This window comes from Propithecus coquereli, unplaced genomic scaffold, assembly GCF_000956105.1.
Source record: "Propithecus coquereli isolate 6110/MARCELLA unplaced genomic scaffold, Pcoq_1.0 Scaffold16, whole genome shotgun sequence".
Taxonomy (NCBI): domain Eukaryota; kingdom Metazoa; phylum Chordata; class Mammalia; order Primates; family Indriidae; genus Propithecus; species Propithecus coquereli.
The window spans coordinates 2,307,065-2,326,175 of NW_012140524.1; the positions used below are offsets into that span (position 1 = coordinate 2,307,065).

At 36.7% G+C, this 19,111-nt stretch overlaps 1 protein-coding gene across 1 annotated transcript in view; it reads left to right on the forward strand.

The window, feature by feature from the left end:
* DENND5B (DENN/MADD domain containing 5B) overlaps positions 1-19,111 on the forward strand; it is a 203,001-nt gene that overhangs the window by 71,616 nt on the left and 112,274 nt on the right. The window contains exons 2-3 of the mRNA XM_012640953.1: positions 13,836-13,901; positions 16,484-16,593. Of these exons, the coding sequence (XP_012496407.1) occupies positions 13,836-13,901; positions 16,484-16,593 (176 nt within the window). The remainder of the gene's footprint in view (positions 1-13,835; positions 13,902-16,483; positions 16,594-19,111) is intronic.

The following is a 19,111-nucleotide window of genomic DNA, read 5'->3' on the forward strand; positions in this document are numbered from 1 at the left end:
CCTGAGGCTATTTTACGGTTAACTTTTTTTTAATAAGTAGAAAGAATATGTTCTAAAATATCAATAAAAAGTATAGTAGATACATAAGCCAGTAAGTAACATAGTCATTTATTATCAAGTATTGTATATTATACATAATTGTACATGCTACACTTTTATGTCACTGGCAGTGCAATAGATTTGTTTACACCAGCATCACCACAAACACATGAGTAATGTTTTACACTATGATATTAGGACAGCTATGAAGTCACCAGGCCATAGAAATTTTTCAGCTCCATTATAATCTTACGGGTCCACCATTGTGTATGTGGTCTGTCATTGACCAAAATGTTTTAATGCGGTACATGACAGTAGTTGTCTTACAAAAGAGGGAGAGGGAATCCTTATCTTTTAGGAAGACATATTGAAACATTTACTTCCTGTCCTCTGAGGCTAGGCCTATACTTACTAAACTTATCAATGACCTATTTTTTTTTTATTGTTAATGACTTTTAAAAATTTTTATATAGAGAATTTTGAATACATACAGAAGTAGAATAGTACAATTCCCTTTTGTCTTAAATGTTTATAAATAGTTTACATCTAAATAACCAAATATGATTCTATGAATAAACCAAGTTGTTTAATACATTTTTTGTTCATCAACAAAGTGACTTAATACAAAACAAATGCTGCATAAAGTTACTAATTTTGAAAAGCAGGATTGCACAGAGCTTTGTGAAAATTATGAAGGTAACATTACATTTTTCAGGTAGATAAATATCTTTTTGTAAAGATATTTAGAGTATAATGGGAAGGCTTTAAAAAAAAGATACTACAGGAGAAACTAAGGCCTCTGTAAAGTTGCTTCAATTTGGACGACTTGAATCATAAAGTTCATGAGAGGGCTGGGCACCGTGGCTCAAGTGGCTCAATCCCAACACTTTGGGAGGCCAAGGCAGGAGGGTCACTTGAACCCAGGAGTTGGAGACCAGCCTGGGCAACACAGTGAGACCCCATCTCTACCAAAAGAAAAAAGTTTGTGAGAAATTAAATTATGAGGGTACAGGTTTAGGTAAGAAAATGGGGCAAGGCAAACCCCATTCATAAGCTGCATAAGTAACTTATCTTCTGAATGCTGCTGAAAGCACATAGCGAAAATAGACTGTGACCCTAGGGAAAGGAAATATTTTTCTTCTTTAAAATACCTTCATATATAATAAAACTTAAATTACTTAGGATTTGAAAGATTTCAGACTATTCAAAATTAAAAATTCTGAGAAGTACAAGAATTCTACAAAAGTGTGTGCTCACGGTTCTTGTCTCCTCCATTTGGGATGGATGAGATTCATGAAATCTTTAGAAATGTGGCAGTATGGAGTAAAGTTATTTGCATTGAGTTTAACCTACTTTGGAACTATATTTGTACACAAAACTTATCAAACCAGGAGCTAATAATTCTATAAAAATAGACTTGGCATCTTTTCTCCAGAGATTGCAACAGAGATGCTGAAAACCACATCTCCCATTGCCTTTCCAGGTTGAGAACTGAGCAATTTGTAGAGGTAGGCTGCTAGAGTGGAGGGGAAAGGAGTTGTCATAATATGATGCAAACGCTGAAAATATTTTATTAGGAGGAACAAATACTTCACAAACTATTGCTATAAAGGGTTTAAAAATTTTTATTTATAAACTTGTATTATCAACTTTATCTTATTTCCGAACATTTACGTAAAAAGTAAAAACATGTTATCCTGTGAGGGGCCTAGAAACAATGACACCCCAGCAGAAATAAGCACACCTGGCACACAGGCCTTCATTTCTAATACCATCCTCCAGTTAAAGGAACAAGGGATCCTTGGAAAAATGGCTAATTTCTAGAAATGGGGCAGGAAATATATAAGATGAGCCTGGAACATTTTATACTGTCAGAAATTAAGGAAGTACTAAAAAAAACAAAAACAAAAAACATACAACACATAGATGGGGGGGCATGTCAAAGGGACACAGGGGCCAAATGAAAGGGTTCTCAATGGCTAAAACTGGAACAATTTGAGCAAGAAAATGAAAGTATATTGAATATGCCTTTCAATATACTTTCAAAATATAAATATCCATGACTCCATACTGATATAAACGATTAGATAAATTAATAAATTGGGAAGAAGAGAAAAATCCCCCTTACAGAAGAATGCCATATAATTTATGTAGATACTCCACCCTCAAGTGGAGTATCCTTTCCTTAAATGTGGGCCCAGTATAGTCACTTCCATCTAAAGATTACAGTATAGAAAAAGAAAGAAAAAGGAAGACCTTTACAGTGGAGAAACCTGGAAAACACTTTCTCAGCCAGGTAGATGATCAAGGTTAACATCAACAGTGATAAGTGATGTTGATAGCACATACCCTTGATATGATGCAGTGAAAATGGCACTCTGCCATTTGGGGGTGGTCTTCCTTCCCCCAAACCCATAACCCTTGTCTAATCATGAGAAAAACATCAGATAAATCCCAGTTGTGGGACATTCTACAAAATACCTCACCAATATTCCTCAAAACTATCAGTGTCATCTAAAACAAGGAACATCTGAGAAACTGTCACAGCCAAGGAGAACTTAAAGGAGGTATGACTACTAAATGTATTAATAATATGGTATCATAGATGAGATTCTGGAACAGAAAAAGGACCTTAGGTAAAAGCTCAGAAAATCTGAATAAAGTTTGGACTTCCGTTAATAATAATGTGCCAATACTGGTTTATTAATTGTAATGAGTGTACTATACTAATGTTAGATGTTACTAATAGGAGAAACTGATTACAGGGCATATGTGAACTCTTTGTTCTATTTTTCAAATTTTTCTGTAGCTCTAAAATCATTCTAAAAACTAAGTTTACTTAAAAAAAATAAAGCCATGAAATGCAGAATTCAAAACCAAAGATAATAAAATTCTGGCCATGTGACACCATGACGGACATCAGATGCAATAATTATATCCTTATGTTTGAGTAAGGTAGGCATCAGATTTTGTTTTACAAACCAACAGTAATTTTTTTTAGCCCCACCCCCCAACACTAATTTTTAAAGAAATAAAATGTTCTAAAGAAAATAGGCTATTTTTATCCCTTAAATTTTAGTTTATATAGTCAAGGTTTTGAAATGAATCATTTTCACAGTTACCAGTACTTTAAATAAGTCTTACAAAATCTGGAGTATATAATTCAGACCTAAGAGTATAATTTCCATTCATCTATCCACTTATTCAATAGACATTATTGAGCATATGTGCCAGGCACAGTATTAAGTAGGTGTAGAGGATATAATGATGAATAATGCTTAAAGAGCTTAAAGTCTAAAGGGGGGGAGAGAATTTAACAGTGTTGATGCAATATGGAAACTAGATAGCAATATGCATAGCAATTATGAGAACAGAGTTCCAAGAACTTCACAGTTCTATCTCCTTAAAAAAAAAAAAAAAAAAAGACGTTATATTCACACATCGTATGCCAACCAAGAAAGGAAGTGAAATCCTTTATACTAAACCTTGCTGTCATGAAAAATTTTTATGTTAACACATCAGCTAATACATGTTTATTACAATGTTTGTATGATAGTGGTTCACTTAAAAATTAAGTTCATGGAACTTTTTAAATGTTGGAACATAAAAATGATCTGTTCTAATTTGTAGATTTTATAATGTTACAGAAGAAACTCTCTTTCTGTACAGGTCAAAACAGGTTTCCCTGAGGAGGTTGCTTCTAAGCAGACTCTTAAAGATGTTTAGGAGCCCAGTAGGCAGACAAGGAGGGAGGGGTATGGTAGGCAGAATTCTAGAAATGTCCCCAAGGATTCATGTCTCCTGGGTACTCATTCAGAGAGCAGTCTAGGTTCTGCTGTGAAGGAACATTACAGATGTAATTAACATTACTAATTAGCTGACCCTAAAATAGGGAGAGTCTCTTGGATTATCCAGGTGTGCCCAGTGTAATCACATGAGTCTTTAAAAGCAGAAAAACTCAAGTGCTACAAAAGAGAAAGCAGAAGAGACTCAGGTGCTACAGAAGAGAAAGCAGAAGAGAGCCAGGCACAGTGGCTCATGCCTGTATTGCCAGAGACTCAGGAGGCTGAGGCTAGAGGATCACTTGAGCTCAGGAGTTTGAGGCTGCAGTGCACTCTGATCCCACCACTGGGATCTCAGCTTGGACAACAGAGTGAGACCCTGTCTCTGGAAGGAAAAGGAAAAAAAAAAAAAAGAAAGGAAGAGGAAGCAAAAGAGATATGGCAGAAGGGAGGTTGGAGAGATTTCAAGTATGAGAAGAGTTTGACCTGAGAAGTAGGGGGCCACATGCAAGGACCAGAGACAGGCCTTAGGTGCAAAGGGCAGCTGGCTGACAGCTAGCAAGGAGACAGGGAGCTTAGCCCTACCACTACAAGGAACTGAATGTTGCCAATAACCTGAATGAGCTTGGAAGTGGATTCTTTCCCAGAGCCTCCAGAAAGGAGTACAGCCTGTCAACAGGATGGTTTTCAGTATTGTCAGACCTGGAGCAGAGGAATCAGCTGAGCCATGGAAAGTGTGAAATAATGTGTGTGTTTTAAGCTGCTCAGTTGTGGGGACAATAGAAAGCTAATACATGGGGAAGACATTTCAGACACAAGAAGCCTAGCAAGGGTGTGGTACTTAAAGAGAACTGCAAGTCATTTGGCATGGCTATAAAGCCAGGTGTGTGGGGGGAATATGGGAGCCTCAGAAATTGAAGCTGGAAAAGTAGGTCAGAGAACAGTCATTTATTTTGCTCACAGGTCTGCAATTGGGCAGAGTGTGGTGGGGATGTTTTATCTCTGCTTCATGTGGTATCAGCTGTGTGGCTTAACTAGGGGCCACTAGTTAAGGAGACACACTTCCAAGGTGGCTCACTTCCATGGCAGACAACCTGATGCTCACTTTCAGCTGGGAGCTGTGCAGTAGAGGACTCAGTTCTTTTCCTTATGGGCTTTTTCATAGAATTCTGGCTATGCTACATGGGCATGGGTGCCAAGAGAACAAGGTAGAAATGCAGGACATTTTTTATGACCTAGCCTTGGAAGCCACATAGCATCACTTCTTTTGTACTCTTTCTTTGAGGCAGCCACAAAGGCCCTTCTAGATTTAAGGGCAGGAACCATGGATTTCAACTCCTGCTGGAATTTTAGAAGAGCAGGTGGGATAGGAGATATTGTTTTGGCTGTCTTTTGAAGATACAATCTGCTGTTCTGTTATCTCCCAATAGACTAGAATAGTGCATTATTTCATCAAGCCTTGTAAATACTTGTTGAGTGAATAAATGAATGGATGAAATGAGTGAATTAGAAGGGGAATACAATGTATGGCAGGGAGACCGGTTAGTTAAAAGGCTGTTAGCAATATCTGAGGCTGACTTGAGGCGCAGAATTAAGAAAGTACCAGTGAAAATGGAAAGTAAAGGCTGATTTGAAGCAATACTAAGGAGATACAAATTGTAAAATTTAGTAACCATTTTCAGGCCGGCGCGGTGGCTCATGCCTGTAATCCTAGCTCTCTGGGAGGCCGAGGCGGGCGGATTGTTTGAGCTCAGGAGTTCGAGACCAGAGCTCAGGAGTTTGAAACCAGCCTGAGCAAGAGCGAGACCCCATCTCTACTAAAAATAGAAAGAAATTAATTGGACAACTAAAAATATATAGAAAAATTAGCCGGACATGGTGGCGCATGCCTGTAGTCCCAGCTACTCGGGAGGCTGAGGCAGGAGGATCGCTTGAGCCCAGGAGTTTGAGGTTGCTGTGAGCTAGGCTGACGCCATGGCACTCACTCTAGCCCGGGCAAAAGAGTGAGACTCTGTCTCAAAAAAAAAAAAAAAAAATTTAGTAACCATTTTCATATGGAAGGAAAAATGAGGGATACCCAGGTAAGGGCGGGGAGCAATCTAGAATATAAATCTGGACATCTAGAATGATTCCCAGTCAGTCAAATATACCAGCTATGTACCAGATAATACTCTAAGTGTCAGAGCAAAAATAGTGAATCTGTATCCTTTTTTTTTTTTTTTAAAGAGATAGGGTCTTGCTGTGTCACCCAGGCTGAGTACAGTGGCATGATCATAGCTCAGTGTAACCTTGACCTCCTGAGCCCAAGTGATCCTCCTGCCTCAGTCTCCTGAGTAACTGAGACTATAGGCTCATGCTACCACACCCAGTTTTTTTTTTTTTTTGTAGAGATGGGATCTGTCTACCATGAAGCTGGTATTGAACTCCTGGCCTTAAGCGAGCCTCCTGCCTCGGCCTCTTAAAGTGCTAGGATTACAGGTGTGAGCCACTGTGCCAGGCCTACATCTCTCTTGATGAAAATATTTTTAGTGTTAAATTAACTTCTCTTCAGGGGTGAACAAGCAGATAGTAATACTTAGATGGCAACATGAATTGTGGCACTGTCAACAGAGGAAAAGCTTTGAAGGAAAAGATGAACGCAGCTGTAGAAGTGTTGAAGTTGAGGCCGATGGTAGTGGGACAGCAAGTGGAGATTCTTGGTGAGTAGTAAGAATCATGAATTGAAACTCAGGGCTAAAAATCATCTTGAGGATTTTTCTTTTATGTTTTTCTGATGGAAGGAGGAAGGAAGACTTCGTTTTTCCCATAGAGAAGAGGAAAATTGTGCTTTCCTCACCCTCTTTTTTTTTCCTTCTTTGTTGTTTTGTTTTATGTTGATTTTGAAAACTTCAGAAAGTGGTTAAAATGGCATTTCCCCCTCACCACCCTCCACCAAAGATGACTTCACTTTTTTCTTTCTTAAAAAAAGAAAAAAAAAATATATATATATGTTCGTAGATTTGGGAATCACAGTCTCTTATAGAACAGGGAAGGTCTAGTCATCTTCTAGGTCACTTTGTCCTCCTGATGTATGTGAAGCAGGATTTCAGGACTGTGCAGAACCACAGAATCATTTTAAAACCGGTATCTTTTAGCTTTCACTGAACATGTTCGGGGAGGGCCTTGAAGCCCTTTGGATAAAATGGTACACTCTGAGATACTGATTCTGCTTAGCAAAGAATTATATCAACTGAGCCATTCCAGCTTCCAACAGCTTCAGGTAATTGTTGGAGTAATAATGCTTCTGTTTTATTCTTACAGAAAGATTCTCTTTCCAAGTGAATCTTGTTAACATTTTTTGCCCTGTTAGCTCACATTAGAATAACTTCATAGACCATGAAGCAGGATGTAATGTCATGTTTTACATTAGTAAAACAAATGTACCCCCTTCCTCACCTTGTAATTTATATGTTTTCTTTAGAGAACTTTGATTTGTTAGGTAGGATTTTTTTTAAGTGGGTAAGAGGAAGAAAGTGGTATTGTGTAAGTCAGTTGCTGTCCCTGTGTAAGCTAAACTGAGTTATTTGTATTTTTGATTCCTTATAACTTTTGTTTTGGTGAGAATATTGGCAGCAAAAAGTAATAAATGGAAATGGAGGGAAAGATCTATTTTGGCTCTGAGCAAATGACTGATGAGTGCTTGAGTCATGCAGCTGGAAAGTTTCAGTTTGAATCATCTTAGAACTCTTGCTTTGTGGCATTACTTCTCACCTATAAATATTTTAATAGTAAATGACTTTCTTTTGTTCCTGAAAGCAAAGAGTGGATCTCTTGGTGTTACTTTAGCAAAGAATGTGTTCTTTAGTAATAGGGGAGATTTGTGTTATATTGTATAATAAAATATAACATGAGTAATAATAATAACCTACTTTCCCAGAGATATATTGGATAAATAACTCTCATACAAGGTAGATATTTAATAATTGTTTTTAATTTAGTAATAAAATAATCTGTATTTTATATATAAGGAAACCTTTGCTAAAAGGAATTATAATTTACCCTAGGCCACTAGACCAGCATAGTCAGCCAGAACTAGAACCTTGTTTTCTTGGCTATAATTATTTGAAAACCATGTAGATATTCTTCAGAATAATAAAAATTATTTACTAAGCACTAGTGACCACATGGCACTTATTTGATTATTAATCTAAAAATTATGGCCCCTTTCTTCTTATAATTTCATGATAATTGGTTATAATACTTTAATGATTTTTAAAAGTTTTTTTCTTATATTTTATTAGAAAAGAGATAGTATGACAAACATGGGTTCCGAGCAAAGACCTTGTTTATTCCTCATTATCAGGGAACTCTAGATCCTGGATTCATTGTAAGGTTATTTTTCCAAGTAAATAATCTACTGTTGTGTTCTATGATTGATGATAGCCTACACAGTGCCTAATACTGTGGTATAAAAAAGAATTTGTCTGGTCTTTGTCCTGGGTTCCTGAACTTCTAGAACCCTTGGAATTTCTGAATGATGGGAGTGTTATGTTGATCAGGTGACTAATGATGGGCCCCTGGATAGCTTCAGGGTAGGAGCTGTCTCCAGAAGGACTAACCATGTGGTTGGGACTTTGTACCAACCCGGCATCTGGGAGTTGGAGGTAAAGTTCAGTCATGCAGCCAATAATTTAATCAGTCGTGCCTATGTAATGAAGCCCCAGTAAAAACTCTGGACACTGGAACTTGCAGTGGAAGTTCCTTGTTGGTGAACACATTGATGAATGTGTGTTGGGGGGAGGGGGACGCACCTTATTTCCTCAAGAAGAGGGCGTGGAAGCTCTGCACTTCTCCTAGACCTTGCCCTGTGTGTCTCTTCATTTGGCTGGTCCTTCTGATTTGTGTCCTTTGTAATAAAACTGTAATTTTAAGTATAGCACTTTCCTGAGTTCTGTGAGTTCTAGTGAATCAGCAAACCTGAGGGGTTGTGGAAACCCTCATTTATAGCCAGTCTGTCAGAAGTGCAGGCAGCCTGGGGACCCCCAAAGTGTGGCTGGTGTCCGAAATAGGGCAGTCTTACTGGGGATCCTGCTCTTTAACTTGTGGGGTGTGTGCTAACTCTGGGTGGTTAGTGAGACAATAGAATTGCAGTACACCCAGTTGTAATTGAAACACTGTAACTATTAATATATACTCACGGTTTTTAGTGAATAAATTTCAGTAATTGAAGTTTATTGAGTGTTAGCTAAATACAGCATGGCTCTTTAAATTTGATGTAATTAGGAGGAAAGATACTGCGAATTTCTTAAAAATTTAAAACTTACTGAATCTTGTTGATGTAGTCTTACTAAAATGTTAATTAAAATAAACTTTTAAGATTACCAGGATTTAATTTTCTTTATTGCTGAATATTCCTCAGTAGGGTCAATGGATTTGCAGGGATCCCTCTAGGTTCTTTTGCTTGATTCCTTTCACGACCATTAGCCCAGACCTGCAAGTTGACTCCTTGGATTTGGAGGTTGTGTGTTTAGAAAGGCTAACAGGCTCATAGTGGGTTAGAACCTGTGGTCTTGGTAAGTAGCTTAGTGTAGTGGGTATATGGCTTCTTCTGTGAAAGGTAGAGAACATCCATAAAACATGGGTAAATACTGTCCTATATTTGAAGAACTATACTTATTATGTATTTGAACATGTAACAAGCAATGTAGAGTGTTACCAGTACAGCAGTCCCCAACCTTTTTGGCACCGGGGACTGGTTTCATGGAAGACAATTTTTCCACTGATGGGTGGTGAGTGGGGGCAGGGAGGGGGAGGATGTGGAGCTCAGGCAGTGATGCACATGCGACCAGGTTCCTGACAGGCGGAGAACTGGTACTGGGCTGTGGCCTGGGGATTGGGGACTGCAGCAGTAGAAGGCACGATATAGTCAGAAGGCCAAAACTAACATAAATAAAAACTTGGGCTAATATAGAAACACATAAATAGCTAACTGCTGTAATAACAACCCCAAAATTCAATGGCTTGAGATAATAAAAGTGTATTTTTCATTCACATTTAGTCCAATGTAGGCCAAGGGGGAAGGACTCTACTTTGCAGAGGCGTTTAATGACCAACTTTCTTTCATTTTGTGACATTCCATCACGTAAGGCCTCATTTGCATTTTGTTAATAAATAGCAGAGCAAAGATTGTGTGCCTCATCCTGGAAGTGACACACATCGCTTCTGCTCATGTTTCATTGGCAGGAACTAGTCATTTGATCCCTACCCAGAAGCAAACTTAATTTAAAATATCTAGACTTCTGTGGTTATTTGTCAGGGACGGTAGGCTAGGGAAATATTGTGAGACTTGGCCTTGTTTTGTGGAGAAAGACCTTGGTCAGAACAGGCTGTGATGGAAGTGGATAGTGAGGGAGGGAACTAACTTGCTGGCGTCCTTGAAGTGGGAAGGTTTGGGGAAGGGAGTGAGTGAAAAAATACAACAGCGCTGCTCAGGCTGAAAAGTAGCTCCAAGGTTCACAAATCTCTCTTTACTCGCAACCCCACGGACAGGCTATATAGAAACCTGTATCAGTGGTGTGGAGCTGGGGGTGGGGTCCCTACTTCCAGTGCCAATTGAGAGGAAGCATGAAGCTACCAAAAGGCCAGATCTCTGTTCACATAGTGAGAAGAGATGTATTCTTGACATTCTACCATCATCTGCAAACATAGTAGCAGACCCCTTATACTATGACATGTTTCAGATATTTTATGAGGGTTGAAAACTTTCTGGAGTTCAGTCTTTCCAGAACTGCCCATGTACATTCTAGTACGTTAAGTAAAAAACTTAGCCACATTTCTTTTTTACTTATACATTATCTTTTTAAATATATGTGCTATAAAGTAGACTATGAAATCCAAATTTTATCTAATGGCGATTCACATTATAGCTTTGCATAAAGCAGATGTACTTATTTTGCTGGAAATTTTCTGAATTATTTAAACTATAGTTAATTGGGCTTTTAATCTGGAGGCACAGATAAAATAATTGAACATCTAAATCTATTAAAATTATTTTTGCTTATGTACAATTCTCTGTACAACTGGTTAAAGTAAATTGACCTGGAAAGGCTTTTGTGTTTGTTTTCGTGTCTTGGTTTTCTCTAATAAAACCAGAAACTAGGGCTATATGAAGTAATTGGAACTATTGGTAAATATTCCTGGTGATAACTTGAACATAGCCCAGAGTTTCCATATTAATCAGGGCAGAATATAAGCTTAAGATAGAAACTGGGCAGAATTGTTAGAACAGTTAATGGATTAGTTTCCCTACTTTGGGTCTCAATTTTGCAAAAGTGATTTTCAGTGTCCATTGTAAAGTTCACACTTGCTTTTTTTTTTTTTTTTTTTTTTTTTTGAGACAGAGTCTCACTGTGTTGCCCGGGCTAGAGTGCCGTGGCGTCATCCTCGCTCACAGCAACCTCAAACTCCTGGGCTCAAGTGATCCTCCTGCCTCAGCCTCCCGAGTAGCTGGGACTACAGGCATGCACCACCATGCCCGGCTAATTTTTTCTATATATTTTTAGTTGTCCAATTAATTTCTTTCTATTTTTAGTAGAGATGGGGTCTCGCTTTTGCTCAGGCTGATTTCGAACTCCTGAGCTCAAACAATCCGCCCGCCTCGGCCTCCCAGAGAGCTAGGATTACAGGCGTGAGCCACCGCGCCCGGCCCATACTTGCTTTTCCAAAGAGGTAGATTTTTGTGTCGTGGTGTACCACTACTCTCCTCTGCTACTACTCTCCTCTAATGGTAGTTGTCATTCCTGTAAACTAGAAAGAGGAAAAATACTTGTAGTATATGTTGAATGAGTGAGGTCTACTTCTCGAATTCTTTCTTGCTGGTCCCAATTATACAATTGTTTGTCTCCCAGAAGTGTGCAGTATTCTGTATGTCTCTGGAGGAGTGTACTGTGTGTTCACTGGAACACCCTCAGCCAGGGACCTTGCATATTGGATGTTTGTCTGTTTGGAGACCTCTTTTAGGCCATCTATCCATGAGAGTGGATGTCAGTTCACAGCCCTGGCTGTCCCTAGAGACCCAAATAACTACTTTGATGATTTCAGGGTACTCTTAGACATTTGTGATTTGTTTATTCCTTCAGTTCAGGAATTCTATAAGCAATTTTCCCAACCTTTTGTTTTTGTTGTTTTTGTGGGGTGAGGGCATGAAAAGTTTCTGCAAACCTTGCTTGGGATATAGAACTCTCACAGTACCTATATGTAGATAGCCCCCCAGAATGGAAGCTTAGCCATTGTTATTATCCTGGGATTGTTCAGACCTGGGGGTCTGCATAGGAGGTTTTCTGGCCACTGGCACCTGACATTATCATTATTTGGCTTTTTAAAGGAAAAACTCTTGCCATCTCTTTAAAGATATCTGAAAGTTATAGACATCTGGGTAACCAGTAAGAGACGTCCAGTAGTTGTGGGGTTTTTTTTAATTTTTTAATTTTTTTTTTTTTTTTTTAGAGACAGGGTCTCACTCTGTTGCCCAGGCTGGAGTACAGTGGTGCAATCATAGCTCCCTGTTGCCTTAAACTCCTGACATCCAGAAGTTTTAACACCCTTCAAGGCTGCTCAGTTACAGAGCTCTGTTGTGAATTTATTATCAGCCTGTGTCCTTACAGTTGTAAACTTTCCTCCAAGCATTGACACTTCATAGTTAATAGTGGTGAAGATAATTGATTTAATGGGATCTCAGTACAGAGCAAATTCCAGCTGGTATTTCCATAGAGAAACATGATTTACAAAAGGTAGATTACTTATAAGATTGAATATATGTGTGTGTATTTACCTTACATATTGGAACATAGTTTTTAAAATATACTTGTTTTCCTAGAGCAATTCTAGATTTACAGAAAAATTGAGATTAATAGAGTTCCCATTGTACCCCCTTTCTCCCAACACACACGGTTTCCCCTATCATTAATATCTTATAATAGTCTGGTACATTTGTTATTATACAATTAATGAATCAATATTGGTACATTATTGTTACCTAAAGTCTATATTCAGATTTGCTTGGTCTCAATGCCCGTTTTCTGTTGAGGGATCCTATGTATGTCAGTTGTCGTGTCTCCGTAGGCTCTTCTTGGCTATGACAGTTTCTCAGACTTTTTTTGTTTCCGATGTCCTTGACAGTTGTGACAAGTACTTACTAGGTATATGATGGGTTGCTCCTTAGAATTTGATGTTTTTCTCCTGATGATTCCATGATAAGACTATGTTTAACTTTGTAAGAAATTACCAAAACTGTCTTCCAAAATAGATGTACTATTTTGCATTCCCATCAGCAGTGAATGAGAGTTCCTGTCACTTCACATCCTTATCAGCATTTGGTATAGTCAGTTTTTTGTACTTCAGCCATTCTAATGGGTACACAGTGGTTGGGATGTAATTTTTAAAGTTGATCATTTAGTCTTACTGTCATACTTTACTGATTGAGCATTCCTAATCCAAAAATCTGAAATCCAAAATGCTACAAAATCCAAAACTTTTTGAGCACTGACATTATGGCCAGTGTTTCAGATTTCAGATTTTCAGATTTCAGATTATACCTGTAAGTATAATGCAAATATTTCAAAATCTGGAAAAATTTGAAATCCAAAACACTTCTGGTCCCAAACATTTTGGATAAGGGATACTCAACCTGTGTTATATCTGTCTATAGAAATAATAGCTTTCTCATGATACTTCTTTTCAAACTAGCATTAAGATAAGAATATGTGTGCTTTTCCCCATGCAAATAACTGTCATAGATATTTGATATCATTTCACTTATTTCGTTAAAATTACCTATTCTTTTTGCTTTCTTATTACTAATAGCTTATAAGCTACATGGGCATTAAGCTACACTCTGTTGGTGTTAATGTCTTCTGTTTAATTGCTTGTGTTTAATTTTTTATTCTCATTTTCCATTCTTCAAGGTCATATTTTGCTTTTTTGTTTGTTTTTGTTTCTTTGTTCATAAAGCTTTTTTGTTTCTGTTACATTATGTAGTTTTGTACCAATGGCTAGAAGCAGATCGTCATGGCAAGAGCCAAGATGCTGCAAATACGACTTCAGGTAAAAATAAAAATTTAAAAAAAGGATGGGGTGTTAGAAATCATTATTTTAATTCACCCCAAGCCCATTATAAATGTATCTTTATTCAGCTTGGTTTACACAAACTTAGCGGTATTATTTTGTATTTCTGTTCTCTCGTCTGTATGTTAATTTTCATAAAGACCTAATTTGCTTCAAGCCTTGAAAAAATGTATTCACTAGTCTTTAAGCTCTCTTGGCAGATATTTTTTACTTTCTTAGGAGGAAATTGCAGCTTAAATTTAGTAGGAGGTTAGTTAGCAATACTACTTGGAGTTAAATTGATATGTAGTTGTAGCAGGGATATTCTAAATAATTGGCTCTTCTTCTTTTTCCTTCAAAATAATATTTGCCAAGACAGCTGTATATGTAGAAATGATCTTTCTTCTTCTTTTTTTTTTTTTTTGGCAGTCTGATAAGAGGTCATGATGGTGATGGTGGTGATGGTGGTGGTGATAGTGGTGGTGGTGGTGGTCGTGGTAGTTTTTTCTTTTATTAGGTTTGTGTTACTGTTCTGTAGGCTTTTTTTGATTTTGTAAAATTCTTTCTCTGTGGAGGTGGTTTCCTTCTCTCTCTTGTTGATTCCTTATGCCTCAAGAGAGTATGATATGCCTTAGTTAACAGAACGATTATACTGAGAATGGTACTGTCATGACTTTTCTGATTTATCTCCTGTCCCATTAATAACTTGGTATATGAATAAAGATAATGTTACTATTTTAACCATAAGCAGACAGCAATTCATGAAAAGGTAAGTGTTGCAAAGAGTTGTATCATGGGTTATATGCTGTTTCTTCTGCTCCTGCAGTAGTTCATATTTTATTTACATTTATAAATGATAAAAGCAAACATTTCTGGTATTTGAGGGTGGATGAGAGAGGAAGTTTCTTGATGGCTGTATAGTATCTGAGGATACCCTGTTGCTATGTCAGTAGAACATTGAACAATGTAGACTTTTAGAACCAGGAGGGAATTTTTATTTTGTTTTGTTTTTCCTTGGACCTCAAGTGAAGTGAAATACAACCTTTTTTTAAAAAAAGAGAAGCAAATAATCTAAAAATTCTTAATGTTTACATGTAAATCTAGTATCAGCTTAAAGACACCATTTATCCTTCTTGAAGTCAACAGTTCTGAACCTTGAGTCTGTTCTTCAGCCACATTGGCTGTTTCTCTTCTAGATGTGAAAGCTCTCAACTGTTAGTAGATGCAAGTGTGTGGGGTAGAAAGATAGAGATGGAGTATTTGCCTAAATAAGTCAGAGGAATCTAAAGGAAAGTGATCATCAGCCAAGGACTTCAATTAGAAACAATAGCTTAGTTGCCTCAGCAAATATGTTTAAATTATGTGTTCTTATTCAGAAAAGTTCTGCATATTTTATATTGCAATCTCTAGCAAGATTTTCAAGTGTGACTTTTCCCTCCTTCTGTGATGTTAACTTTTGCACCCAGAGGTGTTTTAGTATCTATCTTTTCATATTTTTACCCAAAATGGAAACTGAGTCTAATTAGATTTCAAAATGTGACTCATAAATCAGATTGCTTTGTGATATTTTTAATTGTACAAATACTGGTAAGTGGCATTTATCTTTTGCTATAACAGCTAGTGTTTTACACTTAATTAGAACTTTAAAAGTAGAAAAACACAGGAGACAATGAAATTGCTTCAAGATCTTCTAATTCCTTGATCCCAACTTTTTGACATTGGGAATTTAAGATCTGTCTACTTTAAAATATGTTATGAAACTAAAGCATTTGGAGATAACAGGTCTTACGGGAATGAATTTGGTCAAGGAAATAATGAACTAATCTGACAGCTATTGTCGAATTTTCTTATGTATTAATATAATAAAGTATAGCCTACTTTTATCTTTCCAGAATTTTGACAGGTAACAAATTTGGCTTATAATAGCTCATTTGTTTTAAAAGGTTCGTGTGTTTAATGTGTTCTGCCTACTAAACTAGACAGCTCAGCAGTGATGTTTCTAATTCTTTAATTCTGTTACTTAACAACCTGGATATGCAATCACACTTATCAGAGATTTTTGTGGAAACTCAAGCAAAATTGCCTCCTTTGAGCACTGCAACATTAAGTCTGTGTATAACATTTCAGAATCATAAAAAGTATGATTAACTTAATTCAGGATGTTTCTTTGGTTAGTTAAATGTTTTCATGTAATTTTTTATTACCACATATTTAAATGAGAACAATAATTAGGTTACAGTAACAATTATATTATCATATCTTGTTTTTAAATATCAATTGTCTAGCCAGGATTTTAAAATTTAGATTCTAAAGTTTTAAGTGCAGATCTCTGATTAAGTTTTTTAGTTGTCCATTGGGAATTTTACAACTCAGACTGTTAGAGGTAGAAATTGAATCAGATTTCTTTATTTTTTTTTTATTTTTTATTTTTCCCTGGTCCATTTCTTTTTCTATTTTTTTAATTTTAATTTTTTTTCAGATGTCTATATTATCAGTCAATATATCTATAAAATAAATATAAAACTATGACATGCTTTTGAAAAAGTTCTAGATATTAACTAAGTTTTAATTATTTGTTGTAGGTGAAAATTTTGACCAGAGTCCTTTGAGAAGAACATTCAAATCCAAAGTTCTTGCCCATTATCCTCAGAATATAGAATGGAACCCTTTTGATCAAGATGCAGTGAATATGGTATGTGTTTTTCTTTTCCTCTTCATTCTCTCTTTAGCCTTTTATTTTATTAAAAAGAAGATAGTGACTCTATTTTGAATCTCAATATTACTTCATTTATCCTTTAAGCAATTTTATAAGAAATGTTAATATAATATTGTCTTCATTTTACAGATACAGAAACTGAAGTTCACAGAAATTAAGTTACTTACCCAGGGTTCCCACAGCTAATAAGTGTAGACAGTAGAACCTCAAAGCCCGTTTTAGTTTCTTACCATGAAGCTGAGTTGGGGGTTTGTGTCAATACACAGAAGCTTTGATAAACAGTGATTACTTTGTTTGCCTGAGAGGAGCCTGATGGAAAGCCTGTGACAGTTTTCATATTTCAAGGGATCTTGTATGATGATAGGCTTGTAATTTGTCGTTTTCACAAACAGTATAAAGATGGAAAGAAACTTAAATATGTCATTTAAACATGAGTAGGAATTTGTTTATAAGGAATCTGAATTAATGTAATGAGTTACCAGTGGTGATTACAAGTCTTCCTTACAGATTCTTAGAAATTAAGTAGGTCATAGTTTTCAGATTATTTAGGAAGGGTCCTTACAAGCTTGGATAGTATTTTAGATCTCCATCAACTCTGTGATTGCATAATTCACAAAGGGAACAAATCAGAGATCAGGCATGATAGATACAGAAATGATTAAAGGTGGACTGTGACACTGTGATAGGTGTAGTTCTTTTTGAGTATTTTAAAGGTGGTGTCAAAAGACAAAAAAGACTCCATTATGACCTATTAATCTAAGGGAAAGAAATTAATATTTAGTAGATGCCTGCTTGGTACTTTGTTATTTCACATACATGTTTACATGTACCAGTGAGAATTCTTATTCCTATTTCCCAGAAGTTGAGTGATTTGCCCGAAGTTATGCAGTGAGGCTCAGAAGTTAAATCCAGATCATTTTTACTCTCTTGCTTGCTTTTTCCCACCTGCCATACGGTCTCCCCAAAAGAAAAACCATATAACTTAGTTTTGATCTGCACCAGAAATGATATGGGTCACACTGGACCCTTTGTGGTATTTCTGTATCACAGTAAACCCTTTCCAGTCTGGGCTTGCTCCAGGGAAGGGATAGCATCATGCTTTTTGTAAGGACAGATTCCTAAAGAGCTTGGCACTTTGACTTCGATTCTTCACAGAGCACAATGTGATAATTTTACTAAACTGTTACTTAATACCAAAATAATCAGAGATGCCACTTTGCTGTAAGTTAATACTGTGGATGTCTAGCATCATCTTTGTTGAAGATAGTACTATAGATATTAAGTAGAACACAACTGTCAGTTATCTTTATGAGACCTGGAGGAGCCTAGAAAAGCATTTGACTAAAATAGTCAACAAACAGCCAAGTACAAAAAATAATTGCTCAGCTGCTTATGTAGCAAATTAATAGAAAGGTATTAAGGAAAGCAGTGTTTAAATGAAGCAATGGAAAAATGGATAAGAATATGAATAGATTATAATAGTCTTCTTCTATTAGTAAGAAATTTCTTTTTTTTTTTTTTTTTTTTTGGCAGTCTGATAAGAGGTCATGATGGTGATGGTGGTGATGGTGGTGGTGATAGTGGTGGTGGTGGTGGTCGTGGTAGTTTTTTCTTTTATTAGGTTTGTGTTACTGTTCTGTAGGCTTTTTTTGATTTTGTAAAATTCTTTCTCTGTGGAGGTGGTTTCCTTCTCTCTCTTGTTGATTCCTTATGCCTCAAGAGAGTATGATATGCCTTAGTTAACAGAACGATTATACTGAGAATGGTACTGTCATGACTTTTCTGATTTATCTCCTGTCCCATTAATAACTTGGTATATGAATAAAGATAATGTTACTATTTTAACCATAAGCAGACAGCAATTCATGAAAAGGTAAGTGTTGCAAAGAGTTGTATCATGGGTTATATGCTGTTTCTTCTGCTCCTGCAGTAGTTCATATTTTATTTACATTTATAAATGATAAAAGCAAACATTTCTGGTATTTGAGGGTGGATGAGAGAGGAAGTTTCTTGATGGCTGTATAGTATCTGAGGATACCCTGTTGCTATGTCAGTAGAACATTGAACAATGTAGACTTTTAGAACCAGGAGGGAATTTTTATTTTGTTTTGTTTTTCCTTGGACCTCAAGTGAAGTGAAATACAACCTTTTTTTAAAAAAAGAGAAGCAAATAATCTAAAAATTCTTAATGTTTACATGTAAATCTAGTATCAGCTTAAAGACACCATTTATCCTTCTTGAAGTCAACAGTTCTGAACCTTGAGTCTGTTCTTCAGCCACATTGGCTGTTTCTCTTCTAGATGTGAAAGCTCTCAACTGTTAGTAGATGCAAGTGTGTGGGGTAGAAAGATAGAGATGGAGTATTTGCCTAAATAAGTCAGAGGAATCTAAAGGAAAGTGATCATCAGCCAAGGACTTCAATTAGAAACAATAGCTTAGGCCTGGCGCGGTGGCTCACGCCTGTAATCCTAGCTCTCTGGGAGGCCGAGGCGGG